Below are 23,498 nucleotides of genomic sequence, written 5' to 3' on the forward strand. Positions count from 1 at the left end.
GGGGGGGGGCTGGGGCATAGAAAGAGCCACATCTGAGCATCCCCTCCTCTTCCTCCAGTCCTTCCTCACCCTCGCTTGGAAAGGGAAGGCCGCGCACGGGGTTTGCGGAGGTGAAGGTGGTGAGTTGGGATCCTGGATGCTGCTGCTGGTGGGCAGGACCCAGCGAAGGAGCAAAAAAAAAAAAAGAAAAAATAAAATAAAAAAAAATAAAAAAAAAAACCATTTCAGGCACAAGGAGAATGAGGGCAAGGAGTCCCACCGGGCTCACGTGGGTACCGGCATCACCTTTCCGCCCCGCGCAGGAGAGGCAGGAGCATCCCCGCGCTGCCGGGGCCATGAGCCCGCGAGAGGCAAAGGGGCAGCAGCACCGGGCAGCCCCCGGCCAGCCCAGCTGAAGGAGGAGGAAGAGGAGGAAGAGGATGGAGGCAAGAGGAGCGGGCGCCCCACGCGCTGGGGGAGGATGAGGATGATGCGAAAGCCGGGTTTGTGGCTTCCTCCTTCTTTGCAGGGGGGTGAAGGAGAGGAGGATGGGTTTGGGTGGGTGGGTTTGGGGCAGTTGGGTGCTTCGTTCCCTTTTTGTTGGGTTTTTTTTTTTTTTTGGGGGGGGGGTTTAGCTTGTCCTTGGAGGAAAAGGAAGGGTGAAGGGCTCCTGGTCGCCGGGTGCGTGCTATGAGTAGCCCCAGCTTTGCTGGGAGCTGGAGGGTCCCAAACTGGCACCATTAAGTCTTAATTGCTTTTTGCTGCTGGGTCCAAATGGTAACGTCCTCACCTGGACGGGACGGTGGGGTCATGGGGTGCCGTGATGTCCCTGGAGGAGCTGCCCCCACCTCTGCAGTGGCTTTGGCTCAGCAGACGGTGCCACAAGCCCCGAGTGGCACCGGGACCCCAAACCCTGCCACCGGCTCTTTTTAGCTGCTGTTACTGCAAAAATGGGGATCAATGCAGGTATCCGCCTGACCCCATTAGTGGCTTCCTATTGCTTTCCACGTACACCATATAGCCATTTTTGGCTCTAGCAGGGTTTGCTGCCAGTGCGGATTTTGGAGGGAGGTGGCGGGGGGGTGGAGGAGGGAAAGTCATTTCTTTGTCCCCAGGAGCAGCCTGAGGTGACAGTGCTGAGCTCCGGACGCTGGGGTGAGGGGGGGTGTGTGCTCTGCCTCTATCCCAGCACTTTTGGGCAGACTGGGAAAGTTTTCCCATCGATTTGGGATCGGGTTGTCTCTTATCACGTTACAGCCGCCGTAAGCAGGGAGGGTGAGAGCGGGGAGGACGCTGCCTTCCCCCCACCAGGTCCCATCCAGGCGCCTTCATGGAGCCGGGATGCTGGAGGGGAAAGGGGTCACTCCGTGCACCCCCACTTTCTGGCACTTTGCAAGTGCTTTGTGTCCATCTGTCCATCCCCCCGGCTGCTTCCTAGAGCGTGTCAAACACTTTGTGGTGGCAACTGTTTTATGAATCCCAGGGCAGAGCAGATCCCCAGCCTCCAAAAAGCCCATTCAGCATCCCCCCAAAGCCACCGCAGCACCCTCAGAGGCAAAAAAACCCAACAACCCTATTTAAATCTTTTCCTGAATCAGGCTAAAAGCCCGATTCTGAGCACGGGGGAAGACGAGGAGGGCTCAGCTGCAGCCTGGCCCAGACCCAGGCTATCACCAGCCCCCTTGGGCAAGGAGCTGGCGTCGCTGCAGAGCTCATTTCACCCCATCTGGCTTTTCCTGCTACCTGTGTTGTTCTGCAGCAGCTTTTATATGGGGCACCCGGTGCGGGACCACATCGGCTCCCTCCTTGCCAGGGACTCGCCCTCACTTGTTATTAAATTACATCCTGACCCGGTTAATCCATAGCTGATTAATTTTGGACTGTATGGCTGGGTATCAGGAAGGTTTCATCTGTCTCGTGGAGTGTACTGTATGTACCGGGCTCTCTGTTAATCTCATATTTTTTTTTTCTTTATATAAAAAAAAATAGGGGTGGAAAAATGAGGTATGCAAACTTGGGGGAGGGGGGAGGACACACGACAGAATTAATGGGGTCTGGCTGGGAATGCTTCTCTGCCTGTCGTGGGGTTCAGCAGCGGGGGACCCCTCTGTCCCAGGACCAGGAATCCTGCTTGGCATCTTCCTCCTGAGCATCTTGTCCCACAGGGTTTCTGCTTGGCTGCCTAGCACATCGCCAGCTCTGGGGAAACTGAGGCACGGGGATGGGAGTAGCCCATAGGAGCCACTGGTTCAGGCTGATTATCATGTGCCTGATTATCATTATCATTCTCGGGTTTAAATGTTGGGGCTCATCCTGCCCCCATTGCCTAAGACACGCTTTAACCTCTCCTTCTAAAAGCAAAGATCTCACATAGGGGTCTCAGACCAGGATGCTCCTGAGCTCCTTTGGTGCCGTGGGGCAGCAGAAACCCTGGGCTCTCTCTGACCCACTGGGTTATTTCAGCATATTTTGATCCATTTTCCATTTCTCCACTGTTCCTGCATGGAGGACTTGGAAGTGGAGGTAGATTTGCCAGACCCTTATCATCCCCTCCAAGGCTTGAATTATTCTTTCCTAATTTTTTTAGCATCCTTAAACTATCAGTGTCTCCCCTGCTAATTCCCTCACAGCTGCATGCATTTGCCTTGAATTTAAAGAGCTTGATTTGCAAAGGTCTCTCCTGAGGAGGGGGACACAAACTTTTTCAGGCTCTTCTCCAGCAGCAAACCCAGGAGTTCCTCAATTTTCTTCCAGGGATTTTTCCTGCCCCGTTCCCAGTAGTAGCAGAAGCCCCATCCAACTCACTAAGCCTCCAAGGATGCTCCGTGCCTGAATTAGAGCTCAAATACTCCCTTAATTATCACCACCCCTCGTTTTGTGCCGGGGCAGCTGGAGCCTGTCCATAAACCCAGCCCTAAACTGAGGGGGTTGAAGGATTTGGGTTGTGCTTTTGTGTATTGTAACCCAAAATCCAGCCCTCCCTAATGCCGGGGGAGGAGGGGGGTTTCCTAATTTTAAGGCACTTCATGCAGAGCTGGGAAATAAGAAAAATTCACCCCAATATTTCAAACCACCCCAGAGGTGCCGTGGAGCCGAGCCAGCTCCGTCCAAGAGCCGCGCAGCTGAAATAGTAGCGCTGAACCCCAGCTAATTAGTTCTGCTAAGAAAGGAAAATTAGCAGGGGCTCATTACCGCGGTAAATTGCTCTGTGGACTGAGGCGGGTGCCTGGCGCGGAGCAGAGCCCGGCAGACGAAGTCTCTGCGGGCACCGTTTTGCTTGAGAATTAGGGGGGGAAAAAAAAAATATATATCAAATTAAATGCCATCGCCTGGTAGCACGGGAGGGGCGAGGGGGGGGTGGTGGATCTGCAGGAATTTCTCCTCCTTCTTCCAACCCAGCTCCACTTCACCTTTACGGATCACAGGGACAATGAGTGTGATGAGCTGGTCAGTCCTCTGCCCCCTCGGGAGGGGCGAGGGGGGGGTGGTGGATCTGCAGGAATTTCTCCTCCTTCTTCCAACCCAGCTCCACTTCACCTTTACGGATCACAGGGACAATGAGTGTGATGAGCTGGTCAGTCCTCTGCCCCCTTCCCCACGGGGAAAATCAAGGCGGAATTCAGGGGCAATGGGTGTGATGAGCTGGTCAGTCCTCTGCCCCCTTCCCCACAGGGAAAATCAAGCTCCCTGTGCAAAGCAGGAATTCAGGGACCTGTTTAAAAAAAAAAAAAAAAGCCAAATAATTTTACCAACTAATCATCTCTCTCTGCAGTGGGGCAGGGTGTCTTTTCTCTCCCCTCCTGCATCCGGGCTGTGCGTGCAGAGCTGCTGGGCAGCCATCCCGTACTGGTGCTTACTGGATGCTCATCCATCCCCCATCCTGGATGCGGGACACCCTCCGGGGTCAAATTTGTCCATGGGATAAATCCCGCAGAGCCAGCGATGCCAGGAGTGCGGAGGAGAGGATTAGAGGGAAAGAAGTGCAGGAGGAGGATGTGATGCCCGGGGCAGCCTGGCTTGGGGGCAGGGGATTTAAATCCTTAGGGCCAAAAAGGGTGTTTAATGTCACCTTGGTTGAAGGGAAAGGCAAAATTGTCCCCAGAGTGTCCAGGGTGTAGGCTAAATCTCTGGAGATGACTGAGTTGTGTAACCATCCTGCTTCTTGGAGACAATGATGTTATTCAGGGCATCTTCCTCTGTATCCATCTCCCCTGGACCATCACCCTGCCTGGATTTCAGGGATGTTCCTATAAACAGCAGGTTTTTGCTTGAGCTGATTCCTCAGCCGCAGCACAAGCCAAATCATCAGCTTCTGGGGATGGCTTTCACCCTCCAGGTTTCCCTCTGCCACAGATGCTCTTTGCCCGGGTGCAGGATGTGCCCCTGGAGAGTGCCAAGAAGATTTTGGGAGGAAAAAAATCCCCCAAAGTGGTCAGATTTTGCTCACAAACACCATCATCCTGTGTTTTGGGAGGAAAAAGAATCCCCCAAAGTGGTCAGGTTTTGCTCACAAACACCATCATCCTGTGGTCAAAGCCCTCCTGAAGTTGGGTTTGGGGGGGATCTGCGCCCAGGTGGAGGCTGAATTTAGGTGCTGGAAATATCCATTTAATGCTTTTTTATTAGTAGATCTCCAGCTGCCTCCCTGGGGTGGGTAAATATAAGCACTTTAGTCTCTAGGGGTGCAGAAGGGGGTATATAAAATAATAACCCAACCCTGAAGGGCCTCATCAAAGGTCTGGATGATATTGTGTCCCCTTTCCATCGTAGATGGACTGAGATGAGTCTAAGATGCTCCAAGCCAGTGAGTCCCGGGCTCCCCTCCGGGACAGGGCGATTGTTGTGTCCCCTTTCCATCGCAGATGGACGGAGATGAGTCTAAGATGCTCCAAACCAGCGAGTCCCAGGCTCCCCTCCGGGACAGGGCGATTAAATGTGCTCATTAACATCACAGGGAGGTGGGGGGAAGAGAAATAGCTCAGAGGACAGAAAAGGATGCTGGAGGGAGGAAAATCAAGGTGACCGGGTCCCTCAAGAGCAAAGGAGCGTCACCGTGGAGGAATTCAGGCTGAAGCACGTGGGGAGAAACGTGCCATCCCCTCCTCTGCTTTCCCCAAATGCAGAGGCCTGGGAGGAGATGGAGGAGGAAGAGGAGGAGGAGGAGGGTGGGGAGGTCACCTGGGTGGAGGTGGGACCCACGCGATGCCACCCAACAGGGATGAAACCACCACGGAGCACCCCCATTGAGGACACCCATCTATTTAGCAAGCTCTGGAAAGGAAAGAAGGAAAAAATGGCGAAAGAAAAAAATTATAGATATCTACATAAATCCCAGTTGTTTCAGTGAATGGTGTGTTTAGCAAGCTCTGGAAAAGAAAGAAAGCAAAAATAGAGAAAGAAAAAAATTATAGATATATACATAAATCCCAGTTGTTTCAGTGAATGGTACTGACCTGGCTGGTCCCATCCAGCCAGGGCATTTATTTATTTATTACTGGAGGTTATAAGTGCTGACCTGGCAGGGCATTTATTTATTTATTTATTACTGGAGGTTATAAGTCCGGTGACGCCAGGGTCCGAGCCAGAGGCCGGCCGGCAGCCAGGCGTGAAGAAAGGACACGTCCCCTCTCTCCCTCATCCCCGCCGATGCCCTCCACAGGGTTATGCCAGCCGTACCTGCTGCTGCCACCCATCCCGGCCACCCCCAGGAGGGACGGAGATGTCCCACGTGGCGGTGGCACCGTGGCCGTCCCCTCCTGGAAGGGAGCCCGCTGCACCCACGGCCGCAGGCAAGAGGTAGGTGGGCAACGGGGGATGCTCCAACCCTCGGGCTTTCCCCTCCCTTCCTCTTTTGAATGGAATTATTCCATATTCATAATAAAAAGAGCCCTATCACCTGCTGTGAACCTCTCTCCCGGTGCCAGCGGCGTGGGGGACCCTGTCCCCCCTCTCCACCTCCTTCCCGGGGACCAGCTCAGACCTTGCCACATCACGGACAAGACCTGTCCCCGCTGGACCATCCGGAGCATTAATGGGGATTAAAGGTGGCATCCGCCAGAAGGGCACGTCCTCCCCCCGTCTCACTCACCCATGAGAGGGTGGGGGCAGGAGGTGGGTGGCCAGATCCCCCCCCTCCCTGGGCGAGAAGAGCATGGGGGTAGGGTGTCCCCTGCCCACCACCATCCCCATTTCCCCATGGACCCCCTGGCTCTTTTTAGGGCTGAGGTTCCAAACGGCGCCGTATCCTGCCTCTCTGCCTGCCAAAGCCCATCCCCAGCACACGGGGCTGCCAATTATACAGTGAACCAAATAGAGACGAGCCTTTTAAATGACATTGCCTGCCTTATCCCAAAGGGACCTTTCAAGGGTATGGCTGGACTGTTTTGTTTTTTTTTTTCTATTATTTTTTTTCCCCTCCGCTTTCCCTACACATCCCTATGAGTGTTTAATAACTCTCTTCCCAGATGCGGAGAGCATTGGCACTTCCATGCCCTGTGCGGGTAAGTCCCTGTAGGTGATGGGGTTACAGAAGGAATTACCTCCTTTCTCATCCCAGCACAGGGGTGGTGGGGAGGGGATGGGAGGGGAGAGAGGCTCAGCATCTCTAATTTTCTGGAAAAACCTTGGAAACAGTCGTTATTCACCCTGGAGCACAAGGGGTGGAAGGATGACGGGTGGGAAGCAGAAGGGAATGGCAGATGGGGAGGTTTCGATGGTTGCAGAGGGGCCAGTGGAAACCACAGCCCCCATTTACTGGGATGTGATGGGCAAAACTCTCTGCCTCAAAATGACCTTTCTCTTTCGCCGTCTCCCTCTCTCGCCTGATATTTTTCATTTATTTATTTATTTATTTTCCCCAGCCAGGGATTTCGGCTGAAGGGTATTAGTTAATCAGATTCGGAGAAGCAGATGTTAGGTGATTTAGGAGGAAAAAACGAGGCAACTTTCTAGTTCAAGCCTCTGCTGGAGCCTGGAGCGAGCGAGGCAAAGCTTTGGGAGGAGGTTTTGTGGCTCCAGGCAGCACTGTTCATTTTGGTCTAAATTAAAAATGAGAAAGACACAGGGTGGTCTTGGGGGCTTGGGGACTGGTGGGCACCTATCTCTGGTGATAGGGACAGGGAGATGCCAGCACGTTTTGGGGCTTTGAAGGCAAGAAAAGGAAAGTCAGAGCCCTGCATCCCTTCAGCAGCTGCCCTGAGGGCTTGAAATGGGACTAAAAACCACCTCTCTGTGCCCCAATGGGAAGGATGAGCACAACTTTCCACCCTCAACCATGGCCATGACGTGCAAATTGTCCCTTCACAGCTCTGTGCCTCACTTTCCCCGTGTGGGATGATGCTGGGGGGGTGTGGGGCTTCAGTTCAACATGCACCGTGACGCTGGAGCAAAGCCATATTTCAAGATATCTTGATTACTTCTCTGACCAAAAGTCTCGGGTTGAAGTCTTCCTACCAAGCAAGGGCTGGGGGATTCTCTTGCCCGTGGTGCCAGCGTTGCTGTATTAAGAGTTAAGAACACTTAATGCTTAAAATACCAAGATCATCTCACGGCGCTGCCTTAGGATGCACTTTCATGGTCAGCTTTAGCAACTCCAACTTTGCTCCGCTGTCGAGAGAGGCTCCCAGGCACGTGGTCCCCTCTGGGCTCTCCCACCAGGATGGAGATATGATGGGATGGGTCAGTTCATCCGTCCATCCATCCATCCATCCATCCAACACTAAACACTCTTCTGATTCAAGCTGATTGGCTTTGTTTTTTTTCTGATTTAGAAATCATTTTTGGCTGTTTATATTAAGAAAGACTGTCAAGGGAGGCTCCCAGGCACGTGGTCCCCTCGGGGCTCTCCCACCAGGATGGAGATATGGTGGGATGGGTCAGTTCATTCATCCATCCAACACTAAACACTCTCCTGATTCAAACTGATTGGCTTTGTTTTTTTTTCTGATTTAAAAATCATTTTTGGCTGTTTATATTAAGAAAGAAAAATGAGCACACTCAAGAGGGGAAAGATGTGCTGCCTTCATTTTTTCTTTGCTGCTGGTTTTTCCCTCAAAAGGTTCAAAAGAGCTTTGTTGGGGTTGGGCTGATCCCGGTATCCCTTTGTCTGGCTCCTGATGCCCTGAAGTGTGGGTTATTGGCAGTTCTTGATTGCTGTCTCCCCACTGAGGTTGTGTTTCACTTTCTCATTGCTCTGATGCTCCATCTCACCCTGCCCTCAGCAGCTTTTCAGCAGAGCCATCAAAAAGCCAAGCGGGAGCTGAATCTGGCCCCATGGAGAGCCACCATGCCTTGGGCATGGCCAAGCAGGATACGTGTCCATTGCTGAAGGGCTTGGGTTTGGAGTCATTTGGGTTCCTCAGGTTTGCAGCAGGTTGCTTTGGGGAGCAAAACTGCGCTACTGTTTCCTCTGGGCATCATTTCTGCCACATTTCCCCAAATAATATACATCCCTACGTGGGAAAACTGGCACAAAACCAGCCAGAAGCAGCTCTATAGAGGTGGATGCCTAAGAACAACTATGCTCCTTTTGCCTTTTTTTTAAGTGGAGAAACATGAACTTTTAGTAACATGATAAATTGTGGGATTTGTCCCCAAATCCAGAATCTCATGGTGCTGCTGAGGTTGAGCCCTGGTCTGGGATACGGACGCTGGTCCTGTATGAAGGTTTGATTTGGGGCTTGTAACACTGAGAGCAGAAGAAGGAGGATTTGTAGCAAGCCAGGGTGTTAAGATCTACCACAACGGATTTGGGTTTCCAGCTTGTCCTACCCAACTTCACCAGCAGTGCATGGGCATGGATGGATGAGTTCCCTTCTAGGGAATGGGAAAGGAAAAAATTTGGAGGCCCCAAGGGACTTGAGCTAAATAGGGAGGTTGGGGCTCAGGGGGCATCTGGGTCCCCATGGACAGGATGGGTCCCTTCCCAGCACCCAGTTTCATAAACCAAAGCCTGTGGTGGAGAGTGGAGAACACCCCCCATGGTAGGACCGGCCCCAGCACCGCTGCTGCTCCGTGCAGACGTGGCCTCAATTGAGTTGCTATTCTTGGCAGTCGAGGGCATTTGGGCTTTTTCACTCCCTCTCTCTAAACTTTGCTGGGTAAGAAAGCCAGCGTGCCCTTGGTGATTAGCGGTCACACGGAGCAGCTTTGGTGTGTTCTCCTGTGGTTTCTTATGTCCAGAAAATATTTCTTGGGGCGAAAGAGCTGAAGGGCAAATAAATTAGGGGGTTGAATTTGCTTGGAAAGTGCATTTTGGGGCAAATCTCCCTAGAATCATTCCCCATTAACCTCTAATTTCTATTTGTGCTTCTCCCTGAGGCAGGACAGGTAATTTCCCAGCTCCATAACTTGGCCTGGTCCCTGGGCTCCTCTTTGACTTTGCCTTTGAGTTCAGTACAACAATGGTGTGTCAGGGAGAGGTGGACCCAGGAGTATTTTTGGGGACATGGTGTCAGCTGCTGAGCACCTGACAAAGCTGATCTGGGAAAAAAAAACACCCCATGGCTTGAAAGATTGTGTCCAGCTTCTCCAAGTGACCTGAGTGTTTAGTCCTGTCTTCTTCCTGTGGTTGGGGATATCAGGTCTACCACGCAGGAGGCCAAGGAGAGCTCTGGAGGATGTCACCTCATCCACTACCTGCCCCAATGTCTGGATTAATACAAGGGGTCCCAGTTCATACCCCTCTTTACATAGAGAAAAGGGCTTCTCCAAGGCTGGTGGACATGTCCTTCTCCTGCTGACCTGCCTTCCTCAGAAACTGCACTGCCCAGATACCAGTGTGGTCCCCAGTTTGAGAATTGTTTTCCCAATGCTGGTTGACCCAGCTCCAATGTGCTGATGACCTCATGGGGTTTGACCCAATGCATTTCCTGGCTGGAGCAAGGGCTGCTGCCCTTGTTTGATATCTCAAAATATATTTAATATCACCAAATCCTGCTCAAAACTCTAGACCCGTACCCGGAAATATCTGAAATGGCCCCTTGCTCTGTAGGGCTGGGTTGCTGGGGAAAGGCTGGGAGGGACGCCTGGGTTCACCCCCTTCCTCTACTTCTGCCTGACCTTTTATCCTTGGGTGCTGCAAATGGTGTGGGGAGGTTTAAGGATGGCAATGAAGCCACGCCAAAAGAGCTTGCAAAGTCCGGAGATGAACGACTTCCTGAAGTATAAGGCTTTTGCCAGTCAATGACATTAACGTTCCCATTAAAAAAAAAAAAAAGCAGGGTTTTCTGACCTCAGATTTCTTTTTTCAGTCGAGCCAAGAGATCCATATGCACAATTCAGCCCTTTCTCCCTGTTCCCTTGCAGATCCTCATAGCGTGGGAAAGACGCAAGCTGCCGGCATCCGACCCGGGGATTTATGCTGTTAATCTGATTAGTGTATGATGGACGTGTCCAGTTGGAAGGAGATGGAGGTGGCACTAGTCAGTTTTGACAACGCTGATCAGATCGTGGAGGATCCCTGTTATTCAAACGACCTCAGCCCTGCCGGCCAGTCGCGGAAAGGCCATCCCAGCTGCGCCAACCTCCTCTCCAACTTGAGAATCCTCATCAACAGCGAAAACGCCAACAATGAGACCATTTTCTCCAGGTTCTCTGCCGAGTTCAGCGAGCACCTGGTGGGGGAGAGGGTGGGCATGGATGAGGGGGACCAACGAGTCATCATCAACATTGCTGGGCTGAGGTTTGAGACACGGCTCAAGACCCTCAACCAGTTCCCTGAGACCTTGCTTGGGGACCCGGAAAAGAGGATGCGTTACTTTGACTCCATGAGGAATGAATATTTCTTTGATAGGAACAGGCCCAGTTTTGATGGGATCCTGTACTATTACCAGTCTGGTGGGAAAATACGGCGCCCAGCCAACGTCCCCATCGACGTCTTTGCTGATGAAATCTCCTTCTACGAGCTGGGTGATGAAGCCATGGACCAGTTCAGGGAGGATGAAGGGTTCATCAAGGATCCTGAGACCCTCTTACCAACCAATGACTTTCATAGGCAATTCTGGCTGCTCTTTGAGTACCCTGAAAGCTCCAGTGCAGCCAGAGGTGTAGCTTTGGTCTCTGTCCTGGTCATTGTCATCTCTATCATCATCTTCTGCATGGAGACCTTGCCGGAGTTCAGGGAGGAAAGGGAATTTAAGTCAACCCAGGAGCTTTCTAAGAATCTGACAGACAACTTTCTGGCCCACAGCACCTTCACAGACCCTTTCTTCGTCATAGAGACTGCCTGCATCATCTGGTTCTCCTTCGAGCTGTTCGTCCGGTTCATCGTGTGCCCCAGCAAGACTGAGTTCTTCAGGAACATCATGAACATTATCGACATTGTGTCCATCATCCCCTACTTCGTGACGCTCACCACTGAGCTGATCCAGCAGAGCGAACTCAACGGGCAGCAGAACATGTCCTTGGCCATCCTGCGGATCATCAGGCTGGTCAGGGTCTTCCGTATCTTCAAGCTCTCCCGGCACTCCAAGGGGCTGCAGATCCTGGGGCAGACCCTCAAGGCCAGCATGCGGGAGTTGGGCTTGCTCATCTTCTTCCTCTTCATCGGTGTCATCCTCTTCTCCAGCGCCGTCTACTTTGCAGAAGTGGATGAACCACAGTCCCATTTCTCCAGCATCCCCGATGGCTTCTGGTGGGCAGTGGTCACGATGACGACCGTTGGCTACGGAGACATGTGTCCCACCACCTTGGGTGGGAAGATCGTGGGGACTCTGTGCGCCATTGCAGGGGTATTGACCATTGCGCTGCCCGTCCCCGTCATCGTCTCGAACTTCAACTATTTCTACCACAGGGAGACAGAGAATGAAGAGAAGCAAATTCTGCCCGGGGAGGTGGAGCGAATACTCACCAGCGTGGTGACGGGCACCGGCAGCATGGAGTCGCTCAATAAGACCAATGGGGGTTACCCTCGAGACAAGGCCAAAAAATGATGGTCGAGGCCATGATGGGACTAGGCACTGTCAGGTGGGATTGGCTGGATAAGGTATAAAACATCTGCACGTTATGAATTTTTTTTTTTTAAACCAAATATGCTGCTGTTGTGGGTTTTTTTGGTTTTGGTTTTTTTTTTTTTTTTTTTCTAGATATTTTTCAATCTCTGGTTTCCTGTGGCTATTCAAATAAATGCCATCTTTCTTATCTCTCTTCCCTGCCCATCAGTCTGTTTTTTATTATTTGATGCTCATCTGCTTGACGTTTTGCTTCTCTGTCCATGGCGTCAGAGCGGAGGTTCCCATATAGAGAGATTTCCCCCTTTTTCCAGAAGGGAAAAAAGGGGCAAAATGACATGAAATGCTTTGCTTGGTGGCACCCAGCTGTCCAGGGATGAAGGTGAGTCCAGCTCCCTGCTTTTCTCCATCCATTTTAAATAGTTCCTCTGAACCCACCTCTGAGGATCTGGGGGTCAGACCAATTCCCAGACCTGGGACTGCTCTGGATGAAAAATAAGCTGGCAAAAAAATTATATTAAAAGTTATATTTTTAGCTTAATGATTTCCCTCATCTGCCTGCCTGATTAATTGGCACACAGGGGTGGACAGTGACGGATAGGACCAAGTCACTGGGAGGGGGGATTAGGAGGAGAGGGATGGTGACCGGTCATGGTGGTACGGCCACCAAGGAAGGTCCAGGGCACCGTGACTCAACACTCACTGAGGTTTTTGCTGGAAAACTGAGATCTGAGAGAGGGACGGGGATTTCTCCAGCAACAAATGCCCGACTCAGGGGTTATCTGGAGTAGATACGCCTTTGGGGACGAGCCACCCTGACCTTGTAGCTTTTTATTGTCACTTGTATTGCTGCAAACAGGGCAGAGAGTAATGAGGGCTGGCGTTTCCCGACAGCTCGGCTTCCCCTTGGAAAAAGGCACTTCTGGTTTTCTAAAACATGCAAATTTCCATCGGCACTTTTGATGGGAGAAGTCAGCAACAGATCATTTTGCCGCTCTCTCTAATGCCAGCAACTTTTCTTCCGACAAAAACATTTTGTTCCAACTTCACTGCTTCACTTGGCTTTCTTTTTTTTTTTTTTTTTGATGTTTCTGCCTACATTAAAATCACAGTTTCTCATGCAGTGTCTACACATCCGCTTTTATGTCCCACATCTGCTGTACTCGATGTCTCATCTCCTAAAGGTTCATTACGCAATGTGCCAGCATCTCTGCTTTGCGATTTCATTCAGAAAGGAGCCGTGAAAGATGGATTTTTATTTATTTATTTATGTATTTTGAATTCCTGGTCTGAGGGAAAATGCGAGTTTGGGCGTGCTGGGATTTTCTCGGTGGCAGAAATCCTGCAGCTCTGCTGCTGAGCTTGTGCTGGCTCTGGTCCAGGAGGTTGTTATTTTGGGGGTTTTGGGGTGTTTTTGTGGACTATCTCTCTGCAGTGAGGTCTTTAGCAGCCCAGGGGGGTGGATCTGGGACGTGACCAGCCCAGCTCCTTCAGGACAGGTTTTTCCCTCTGGGACAAATCCCCCTTTTCACCTGCCCTCCCTGGTTTTTTCCCATCCTTTCCCCCATCTTCTTCCTCACCCCATCCCTCATAACCCCCAAATCATCATCCTGGACAGGAGGAGCAGCTGTGAGGACTTTTTAGTCTGCTTCCCACCGTGTCCAAGTTCTCATCATCCACAGGGATGGCTGGAGGAGGCACAGCTGGGCACAGCTGGAGACCAGCACCCTGAGACATCCCCAGCTCCTCTCTGTTCCCCTCTCAAGTCTCTCCAGCAGCTCTGCAATGTCACTTTCTCATTTTTCTCTAGAAAGCTTGAAGTTTTTACATTCTTTAATTTTTTTTAGCACTCCCCTCCCCAGACTTCACTCCCACTTTTGGTGTTTATCGCTTGGGAAGTCACCACAAGAAGCCCTGGTGAAGGTTTGGGTTGGGAAATATTCAGCCTGCTCACCATGAAGTGAGTTCATCTTCACTGCTCCTGCTCCCTGAGCAAACAGGGACTGAAATGGTGCTGGGATGGATGGATGGATGGATGGATGGATGGATGGATGAGTGGGTGGGTGGATGGATGGGTGGAAGGAAGGAAGGATGAACAAACTGATTCTTATTAACTTGTAAACTTTATTCTCAAATAAAAGAATAGATGCTTCAAAGTCTGGCATGCAGAAAATACTGTTTATTTGGACTCGACTTTTTATTCTTGGCTTTTGTGCTGCTCCACAGGAGCTGGTCCCCAGCTGGGAATCGTGTGTGGGAGCTGAGACATGGGACATTATAGACCTGAAGGCTCCAGGTCTGTGGATTGAGGAGAAGTTCTGCAGGGGTGTCCCCAACACTGTGGGAGGCCAGGTCCAAGGAGATTTCCTGATTTATTCTGTGAGGACGAGGTCAGAGGCATCAAACCTTTCTGGACACGTTAGCTCATTTCCGATTTATCGCGAAGAGAAGGAAACCAGGCTATGAATACCCAGTGTCAACACTCAGCTGGTGATTGATAAAAACCTGCCAGAAAACCCATTTTCCCCTGCAATTTGCAGCTTAGTACATTCCCAAATACAGGCCCAAAGCTCAAAGCTCAATGAAATCCATAAAAGGCTCTTATTAACTGTACTATTCCTGACTCAAGCCTTAATGAGCCAATCTGTCATGTCCTCTAGCACGCAGGCTGAATTCCCACTTGTGATTCTGTGCCGCCACAGGAAAAGCTAAAAAGAAGACAAGAAACCTCTTTGTTTCGTCAGAAAGATGTCCTGGCTGGTTTTTATCCCTAGAGCAAGTTGGAACTTGTGGCCAGAGGTGAAATATTTGTCAGGAAGAAGCATCTCCCTCTTCCTCTGAGCTGAAGTTTCCAAGCAAACCCTGGAGCATCCTTTTGCCACCAGGCAGATACTTCTGCGCTTCTCAATGCACAGGAGGACAGTTCTGGCACCGCAGCCACGAGATGGCACTCCAGGATAGACATTTCCCTGGATGTAGACAGTCCCAATATGTGTTTTCCCCCTCTCTAATTCATGCTTGGAAGCTTTTAGCTGGTTTATTTCTTTATTGCCTGTGTGAGGGTGGATGTGGGAAGGGACGCATTGGCCATGGGGGATGCTCTCATGGAGGATGCTCATTGCAGGGTGGTGTTTGCTGAGGATTCTTGGCACCAATGCAGAATAGCCATGCTGGGAGGGTTTAGGAGCTGCCTCCTGGCACAGCATTTGGGTTGTTGGTCCTGCCTGGGACAAGGACACGGATCTCCTCTCCTGTCCCACTCACCAGGAGCACAGCAATAGCCCCTGGGGTGTTCCTGTTGGGTCTTGTCCATGCTGGGAGGGACTGGTCCATGGGTTGCTGGTCCTTGGAGCCGTGGTTCCCACTGCACCAGGCTCACTTCTTGATGCTCATAACAATGAGAAAATTCTTGTGATGGACCTGAGGTAAAGCCTCGTCTATCCAAAATCCAGGCTTGGGTCCCTCTTGGGCACCTGCTTGGGGCTCTGACCCAGGGCTGGGTGAACTCAGGGACCTGGGGGGATAAATATTATTTCCACCACCCCACATCATATACTTCTTTCTATTCGGCTCGAAGAGGCAACAACTTCTGCACATTGAGAGGAGAGACAAATTAATTTCCAACACGGACTGCCTGGATCTCTCCCTCTGCATCCCTTTTCCCACCAGGGAAGCAATCTCCGGGGCCCATCGATGATGGAACCTCATTTATTGATAAATAATGCAAATAGCCCCTTATTCCTCAGCGCAGTAGCAATGAAGAAGCCACAGGGACTCCTGGATCTCTCTCCCGGCCGCCTGCTGAGAGCTTCCACTGCTCGGGAGAAGAAAGGCAGCCTCCATTTTCCATAGGGTTTTATAAAGATGGAGGTAATTTCCTTTTCAAACGTGGGAACTGCATCTTTAAAGGAATGCAACAAAATTAGAAAAGGTCGAAGAGGCAACAACTTCTGCACATTGAGAGGAGAGACAAATTAATTTCCAACACGGACTGCCTGGATCTCTCCCTCTGCATCCCTTTTCCCACCAGGGAAGCAATCTCCGGGGCCCATCGATGATGGAACCTCATTTATTGATAAATAATGCAAATAGCCCCTTATTCCTCAGCGCAGTAGCAATGAAGAAGCCACAGGGACTCCTGGATCTCTCTCCCGGCCGCCTGCTGAGAGCTTCCACTGCTCGGGAGGAGAGAGGGAGCCTCCATTTTCCATAGGGTTTTATAAGGATGGAGGTAATTTCCTTTTCAAACTTTAAAGGAATGCTTTAAAGGAATGCAACAAAATTAGAAAAGGAACCGTCCCGATCATTGTGAGGGAAAATGATCATAGAATAAACAAGTTAGGGTTTGGTAGGCTTTTTGCACAGGAGTAAAGTCTACAACTGAGGACCAGCCGGAGTTTCCAGGCTCACGGTGACCATCTCACGGCACAGACTGGTTCATTATTGGGAAAGGGACATTTAATTGAGATTCCTTATGGGGAAACAACTGGATTGTTCTAAACTATGGAAGCTGAAATAATAAGAGATCACCTCTACACATGCACAGTCACGGATGTGCTTCTGTAAAAGCCTCCCAATGGGAGGGCACGCATTGGATGGGAGCCATCTCTTGCCTTGCTCTCTTGGGTGATCCAAGAGAAACCTCCAGCCAAGTAACATCCTCCTGAGTCACTACCCTGAGATGTTTTTGGGTTACAAGACACCAGGTAGGGGACTGGGAGGAATGCCTTGAGCCAAGGAGCGAGGAGCTGCTGGGTGAGCTCCTGGTGGGACATGATTGTGGGTCTGCAGGGATCTGCTCTGATATGGACTGTGTCGGGGATGGTGAGTTCATCCTCTCTGGATGGAAGTTTGGGTTTTCCAGGGTCACCCACATGATGTAGCCCCTCTACAAGAGCCAGCCTTGACTTCCCAGAGACCACTCAGCCCCTGCAGACCACGACAGCTGCTCCCAAAGGCCTGAAGTCTTGCTGCATTGACCAAATAGTCAGTAGCCACCACAAAACAGCAAGTGTATGACAACTCCTTCCTAATTCCTGCCATTTTTCCACAAACAAATGTGCAGCCACCAACTCTGAACCATCAACACTTTATTTGTGCATGAGCAAGGGATTCCTTACGAGAGAGCATCTCTTGCTGCACCAAAATCACAGCTGTGGTCTGGTTACATGATGAAACCACAGCAACCACTGGCATCATGGTGGATCTAAATAGCCTTGGCCAGCCCAATACGGTTGTTGGCCCGGTCAAAGATGCTGTAGTACACCCTGATGAAGACATCTCCCAAGATCCAGAGGTCCCCAGAGGTGTTCTGGAAGCTGCTGATGCAAGGTCCTTGGTCATTCTGCAAATGGGGAAAGAAAAGGCAAATGGGGCAAATATGGGCTGGTATCTTTTCTTGCATTGCTCTGGAGGCCCATGGCCCTGTGTCCCATGGGAATGGGCAAATGCAAGGCAACCAGAGCCATCGGAGAAAGCAGAAGGACCTTGAGAGAGGCTACTGAAACCAGGACCACCTGGTTGCCCCCTACCTGCTCGGTGTAAGCCAAGGCGGACACAGGGTATTGAACCCCGTTGATGACAAAGATGACATCAGGCATGGCAGAAACGGCGCTGCAGTTCACGTTGTACTGCAGAGAGCAGAGGAAAGAGGCTCTTAGGTGAGGAACAACATGTTCACAGGGTGAGGAGTGAAGGGTTTTGATTCCACCAGTATAAACTAGAGACTGGGAGTGTCTCATGGTGGTATCTATTGGAAGTATGAAGAGCGAGGCTGGAACATGTTCACAGGGTGAGGAGTAAAGGGTTTTGATTCCACCAGTATAAACTGGAGACTGGGAGTGTCTCATGGTAGTATCTATTGGAAGTATGAAGAGCGAGGCTGGTTTGCCATGAGCAGAAATGTGGTTTCCCTGTGTGTGGAAGCAGGCTTGGGGCTGGACTGGGCAGTGCCAGGCTCCAGGGTGAGCAGAACAAGCCATGGGTGCTCTTACCTCCCCAAATGTGTCCTGCCCAGCCCCGACTGCGCTCTGGATGTTACTGATGCCAGAGGGTGGCCCAGCCACAAGGGAAGTGCCTGTGTCAATGATGGCTTGGCAACCACCACTACAGGCAACCTCCTGGTTGTTCACGATGATGCTGGGGGGACAGACAAAGCACAGCTGGATCTTAGTGATGATTTACAACTTCTTTTATAAGACTTAAAGCACTCAAAGTGCTGCCCTTGAGCCTTTTGGAGCTTGGAGTTTGCAACGCCAGTAGGTATCACAACCCTCATCACACACCTGGGTCTGAGGCACCACCAAACACAACCAGGAGTCAGGACCCAACCAAACTCAACAATAGTATTTTTGGGACCATAATTTTGCTCTGCTCATCACCAGAGACATACCCAAGAGCACCAGCTTTGTGGGAGAGAAAAATTAGAGTGTGTCCCACACAAAAAGCACCCCCATTTGGATGGCAGTTTCCAAAGTGCTATGAATTTTGACCCCTTGACCTTCTGCATCCCACAGCCATGGGGTATTAGATGGCAGTGGGAAGTCTCTGATATTGATGGATCTCAGATCTCTTTGGAAACAATGGTTAGAAATGAACATAGATCAGCAGAGCTCTTTGGTTACCTGTCCATGGAGATCTGCCAGTAGCCTTGGTAAGAGACAGGGACCCAGTTGATGGAGCCGGTGAAATAAGACTCATCGATGCCCCCAAAGATGACCACGCTCCCCGTCATCTCGCTGGAGGATGCCAAAAAATAAAAACAGTGGAGGGTTTGCCATGTGGCTTAAACCAGCAGAGCTGAGTGTCCCGTGGGGCGAAATGCTGCTTGCGAGGCCACGGTCCCCTCCTCATTCCAGAGCACCAGTGGAGCAGTGGCACCACAGCAGCGAGTGTCAGAATAAAGGGGAAGAGGACCCAGAAAAAAAGGGGGGAAAGGGAACCATGGTGGACCATGTGGCTGGAAACTAGAGAGGTTTTTCTGGCAAGCCACAAGCTAAAAAGGGGGCACAATTTACCTGGTGAGGCTGGTGGCCACCTATAACGAGCCTCCAAGTCTTTTCATGTCATGGCACAGAGACAACAGCTTGGTGGCAGCAGTGACAGCAGAGCTGGAGCCACCAGCAAATGCAATGACTTGCATGAGATGCATCTCCCAGCCCTTGAGACCCCTGTGGCTTACCGGGACAGATAGACCGAAAAGAGGTTCTCCTCCAGCAAACTCTGGTTCACCATGTTATCGAACACCGGTGTGATCCCATCAACAGCCAGATTTGGGTAGCCCAAGCCCAGGATCCCATCAAATTTGACATGGACGAAGAATTGGCCAGGCTCGGTGGTGCTCAAGCCGAAGAGCTGGTTGGTGTCCACGAGAGATGCAACCTAAGGATGGGGATGGTTCTGTGAGATCTGGATGAGGCACTGCAATATTGATGTTAAGCAGGTGGAGAGGACACAAAGGATCCCCACTGGAAATGCCATCGTGACACTCACGGTGACGGTGTCGGAGCCCACGATGCCCTCCATGTCACCGGTGCCATAATGAATAGACATGTTTTGCCCTGTGCTTTTGTAGGTGGAGGACTGCGATGGGTTAAACATCTGATGGGTTTCTAGGAGGTGAGTGGGAAAAAAATCAGAAATGAAGACTTTCAGCAAGGCTGAGCCGTGAGGGACGCGTGGGAGGAGGAACCCTGCTGAATTGCTGTTTAGACCTGCTATTTATTACCCTGTTTTCAGGAACAATTTAGCTGTGAGTGTTTGCTGGACGTCCCTGCCCCTCCTCCAGCAACCAGGGATCCATAGGAAATCCCATCACCTCCTTTGGACAGATGGGGAAACTGAGGCACTGAGCACTAAGGACATCACTGAGTGGGTCCTACACCCCAAATACTTATCCCTCCAGCACATTTCACAGACCCTATGGACCCAGCACCATGGGGGCTGCTCATTGCCCTGGATAGGTGGCCACCAGTCCCATGGTAATGTCACCCCAATCTTTGGGCTTGATCTAAGGTGGCCCCTGGTCCCCTGGTAATGTCACCCCAATCTTTGGGCTTGATCATGGAATTATGAGCCCAGGATGTGCTGCTGGACCCAGGTCTGCCCAAATGGGGACCCCTGCCTGCCCCTACTTACGGCAAGCCAGGCTGGTGCAGGAGACAGAGGGAACCCAGAGGTTGGAGGAACCGGTGTCGAAGACCACGGTGAAGTCCTGCGGTGGGGTGCCGATGGAGATGGTCCCATAGTACTCCATCTGTGGGGCAGCAGGATCAAGAGTTGTTTTTAAGGCATGAAACCAAACCCGGAGGTCCCCCAGGCTTTCAGCCTTCATGGTCCACTTCTTCATGGGGACACCCTGATTCTAGCAGACCTGCTGGGGGGACATTTCACAGCATCATAGAATGGTTTGGGTTGGAAGAAACCTTAAAGATCATCTTGTTCCAACCCTCTGCCCTGGGCAGGGACACCTCCCATCAGACCATGTTGCTCCAAGCAACCAACCTGGCCTTGAACCCCTCCAGGGGTTGGGCAGCCACAACTTCTCAGGGCAACCTGGCCTGTCCAGGGCCACCAGAAAGGGGCAAAGGACATCAGATGAAGGCTTTGGGGTAAAAGGGTTTGGGTTTGGTCCATGCACAACACAGACATGGGGATGGGTGTCCCACAAACCACCCCGGGGCTGCGTCACTGGGGGGACAAAGCCGACACTCACGTCGAGGGTGTTCAGCAGGGGCTCGGTGGCCACGTCGGTCCCGTTGGGAAAAGCATGAGGGAATTTGGTGCCGACGTCGTAGGGGTGATGCTGCAAGAAGTGCTCCAGCAAACCCTTCTCCCTGAGGACCTCTCTCAGCTTCTTCCCCCTTTCCAAGGGCAGCCTGGGACAAGTGCCAAGGGGAAAAAAAAAAAAAAAAAGGAGTTAGAGAGGATTTTGCTGCCTGCAGCTCCTGCAAGCAGCATTTGACACCTCCAACGTTTGTGCTGATCCAACCCCAGGAACCCTGAGTCATGGGCATTTCTGCAAAACCCCAAAGCAGCTCTAGAAACCAGACACACACACATATCCCCCCGTCCCACCCAAGGCACCTCCACCTCCTCTGCACCCCTGGGGCAGCTTTCCCAGCCCTCACCTCCATTTCCCAAAGCCAGTAAAAGGCTCTGAGTGCTCATTGTCCCCCTTTGCCCTGGCTGGGGTGGCCCAGGAGGAAGATGCTGGTGTCACTTACTTGGTGACACCCTGGGCCAGGGCAGAGGCAGCGCAGAGAAGCAGGAGGACCTGCATCGTGCTGGAGCTGCCAGGGCAAATGCCTGGTGGTTTATATAGCCCCCCCTTGCACCCCCTCTGTGGTACCAAGAGCTGCTGGGACCACCAGTGCCTTGTCCCCATCCCGGCAGGCACCTGACCAAGGCAGGTGACACCCAGGGACAGAAGGACACGGCAAACATACGTCAGCCAGCAAGGTGGGGGTGAGGGTGGCAATCACACCGTGCTCACCTTGCCCCCCCTCCTGAACCCTCCATCCTTTAGCACCCCAAATCCTTCATTCTCCCCCCCAAAAAAGGCACCACCTGTTTCTGAGCATCATTTGGGCTTCTCGTTTGGGCTTCTCATTTGGGCTTCTCATTTCACCATCCAAAGCTGTCACCAGCAGCAGTGGGACCCCAGCTTTACGCATCTCCCCCCCCCATTTATGGGGGTCTTTCCACAGTTGGGATGGGGAAGGGGACCCCGTTGGATGCCAACGTGTGTGTACACCCCCGGGGAGGTGGGCACGGGGGGGGTTTGCGCACGTATTGACCCTCCGGTGCCCGCCGTTATCTGCAAAAACCAATTAGCGTGGTGGGATGCAAACAGGCTGCGGGAAAGGTGACCCTGCAGGGCGCTGACCCCCCCTCCCAGTGTGGTTTGCACAGTGATATGGGGACCATTAAAACGGGATTAAAACTCCTAACGAGCGCCTCGGTGTCGCCCGCGGCGATAACGGCTCCGGGCATCAGTGAAGGACACGAAGTGGGATGAGGATCCCAGTATCCACTCGGTGCTGCTTCTATTTCAGCCACTACATCCCCCCCAGGACCCCCAAACTCGACGGCAGCCGCTGGTATCGTGGCAGAAGGTTGGTGGGATGCAAACAGGCTGCGGGAAAGGTGACCCTGCAGGGCGCTGACCCCCCCTCCCAGTGTGGTTTGCACAGTGATATGGGGACCATTAAAACGGGATTAAAACTCCTAACGAGCGCCTCGGTGTCACCCGCAGCGATAACGGCTCCGGGCATCAGTGAAGGACACGATGTGGGATGAGGATCCCAGTATCCACTCGGTGCTGCCTCTATTTCAGCCACTACATCCCCCCCCAGGTCCCCCAAACTCGGTGGCAGCCGCTGGTATCGTGGCAGAAGGTTGGGTTTCTCTGATGATGGCAGAGAAAAGCTGATAGAGCCTTTTTTTTTGGCTTTATGGTTTGAATTTTTATCGGTGATGCCACTATTTAGGAAAGATGCTCCATCCCCATGTCACCAGGATGGTCCCCTCCACTGTTGGGGGAGAGGTGGGTTTCTGCCATGGGGCTGGTGCTTGTAGTGGAGTAAAGCAGAAATTAATGATGATTAATTCGGCAGAGGGAAGGGAAGCAGCTGAAATTGTCTGGTTGATTTGTACAGGAGTGGGAAAGGGCTGGGGCTGGGCTACGGTGGCCAAAAAGGCAACGAGGGGCACCCCGGTTTGGTTTCAGATGTGAGTTCAAGATGGATTTGAAATGAGGAAAGCCAAGGGTATAAATCACAGAAACCCCCTGGGGAACAAAACCTTGCTCTGAACTAAAAAAAAAGAATATAAATAATAAATATAAATAATAAATATAAATAATAAAATGTATTCAACTTATAAAATAATAAATAATAAAGACACAACAGCAAAAATATTAATATGTAATGTACAATTAATAATATAAGTAATAAAATAAAAAGATAAATAATATATTCTCTATTTTTATATAATATAAATACATTAAGCTCTCAAAGCCCCGCCGTTAGCTCAGCAGCTTTCCCGAGGCTGTTGCCTGGGTTCAAGGTTCCCCCCATGACCCTGGAGCCCAGGGGTGGCAGAGCCCCCGCTGTCCCCTCCCGCCGCGGAGCCACATGGGATGCCGTGGGCACCTCGAGGGGCTGGGGGGAGAAACGTGGGGTGGGAGCAGTGGTTGATGCTGGGGGTAAAAGTGGGGTGGGTTTGATACGTGTTTTAGGGGGGTGAATGGAATGGAATAGAAATGAATAGAAATGAATAGAATAGAATAGAATAGAATAGAATAGAATAGAACAGAACAGAACAGAATAGAATAGAAATTACAAGGATAGGATAGGATAAGATAGGATAGGATAGGATAGAATAATAGAATTAGAATAGAAATCAATAAAATAAAAAAGATGAATAGAAATGAATAGAAATTAGAATAGAATAGAAAAGAAAAATAATTAGAACAGAAAAATAATTGAGAAGAAGAGAAGAGAAGAGAAGAGAAGAGAAGAGAAGAGAAGAGAAGAGAAGAGAAGAGAAGAGAAGAGAAGAGAAGAGAAG

The 23,498-nt window shown here is 51.2% G+C and overlaps 2 protein-coding genes across 4 annotated transcripts; one reads left to right on the forward strand and one right to left on the reverse strand.

Moving 5' to 3' along the window:
• The first annotated feature begins 339 nt into the window (after positions 1-339).
• On the forward strand, positions 340-12,123 carry KCNA10 (potassium channel, voltage gated shaker related subfamily A, member 10). Of its 3 annotated transcripts, XM_014952907.1 has the most exons (3): positions 5,696-5,775; positions 6,444-6,479; positions 10,285-12,123. In XM_014952907.1, exon 3 carries the CDS (start codon positions 10,359-10,361, stop codon positions 11,907-11,909), a length of 1,551 nt encoding a protein of 516 aa, XP_014808393.1. In that variant the 5' UTR covers positions 5,696-5,775; positions 6,444-6,479; positions 10,285-10,358; the 3' UTR covers positions 11,910-12,123. The 3 variants fall into 3 exon arrangements, with proteins under 3 accessions (XP_014808392.1, XP_014808394.1, XP_014808393.1); XM_014952906.1 differs by lacking the exons at positions 5,696-5,775; positions 6,444-6,479 and adding an exon at positions 340-482; XM_014952908.1 differs by lacking the exon at positions 6,444-6,479 and having other exon boundaries at positions 5,658-5,775.
• Positions 12,124-17,133: 5,010 nt separating this feature from the next.
• On the reverse strand, positions 17,134-21,207 carry LOC106894300 (embryonic pepsinogen). The gene is made up of 9 exons (XM_014952910.1): positions 21,152-21,207; positions 20,641-20,803; positions 20,064-20,181; positions 19,419-19,537; positions 19,108-19,307; positions 18,551-18,664; positions 17,921-18,065; positions 17,459-17,557; positions 17,134-17,271 (listed from the first exon to the last, which is right to left on the reverse strand). Exons 1-9 carry the CDS (start codon positions 21,205-21,207, stop codon positions 17,134-17,136), a joined length of 1,152 nt encoding a protein of 383 aa, XP_014808396.1.
• Between the last annotated feature and the right edge of the window lie 2,291 nt (positions 21,208-23,498).

The sequence above is a fragment of the Calidris pugnax genome, unplaced genomic scaffold, assembly GCF_001431845.1.
Source record: "Calidris pugnax isolate Ruff unplaced genomic scaffold, ASM143184v1 scaffold214, whole genome shotgun sequence".
Taxonomy (NCBI): domain Eukaryota; kingdom Metazoa; phylum Chordata; class Aves; order Charadriiformes; family Scolopacidae; genus Calidris; species Calidris pugnax.

Excerpts from the sequence above, each read along its gene's own strand:
- KCNA10 (XM_014952906.1), top strand. The coding sequence starts at position 10,359 with ATGATGGACGTGTCCAGTTGGAAGGAGATGGAGGTGGCACTAGTCAGT.
- LOC106894300 (XM_014952910.1), bottom strand. The coding sequence starts at position 21,207 with ATGCAGGTCCTCCTGCTTCTCTGCGCTGCCTCTGCCCTGGCCCAGGGT. Across the intron at positions 20,182-20,640 it reads CCCTGCTGAACACCCTCGAC|ATGGAGTACTATGGGACCAT; the intron begins GTGAGTGTCGGC and ends GCTGCCCCACAG. Across the intron at positions 17,558-17,920 it reads GGCAGGACACATTTGGGGAG|TACAACGTGAACTGCAGCGC; the intron begins GTAAGAGCACCC and ends TGCTCTCTGCAG.